Source organism: Egretta garzetta, unplaced genomic scaffold (genome assembly GCF_000687185.1).
Source record: "Egretta garzetta isolate BGI_Z169 unplaced genomic scaffold, ASM68718v1 scaffold488, whole genome shotgun sequence".
Taxonomy (NCBI): Eukaryota; Metazoa; Chordata; class Aves; order Pelecaniformes; family Ardeidae; genus Egretta; species Egretta garzetta.
In genome coordinates this window covers 23,406-23,878 of record NW_009260486.1, presented here as the reverse complement: position 1 = coordinate 23,878, position 473 = coordinate 23,406, and the positions used below count along the sequence as shown (strand labels likewise).

Sequence of the window (473 nt, the reverse complement as noted above, 5' to 3'; positions counted from 1 at the left end):
GCTGGCTCTGCAGCAGCCACCAGCCTACGAGTATCGCTTCATCGGTGCTGCCGAGGCAGAGGAACCGGCCGGAGGATGCTCTGTGCCCCGGAGGGACTCGGTGCCCAGGAGGGACTCGGTGCCCCACAGGGCCTCGCCGCCGGTGCTCAGCTCTTTTCGGGTCCCCCCAGGGCTGAGCCCCCACCCCGCTGAGCCCGTGCGCCCCTCGCACTCCCTGGATGACCTGGCACGGGTGACACCGGCGCCACGCGGAGCCACCACCATGGGGTCACGCGGGGACCCCCCAGGACACACTCGCCCTCTCGGCAAGAGCCGCTCCGAGACCCTCTACGACCCCGGCAAGGACAGGGACGCGGCCAGGAGGTGGCCAGGGTCCGGCCATGTGGCTCAGGTATGGTGACACCCCTGGTGCTGTCCCCAGAGGCAGCGCCGGGGGGGGGGGGGGGACCAGGGAGGGGGGGGGGGGGGCGCCC

At 73.2% G+C, this 473-nt stretch overlaps 1 protein-coding gene across 1 annotated transcript in view; it reads left to right on the top strand.

Moving 5' to 3' along the window:
- Position 1: 1 nt before the first annotated feature.
- Positions 2-473, top strand: part of LOC104131090 (rho GTPase-activating protein 27) — a gene marked incomplete at its 5' end in the record, with an annotated part of 10,681 nt that continues 10,209 nt past the window's right edge. The window contains one exon of the mRNA XM_035899737.1: positions 2-391. Coding sequence (XP_035755630.1) covers positions 2-391 — 390 coding nt within the window. The remainder of the gene's footprint in view (positions 392-473) is intronic.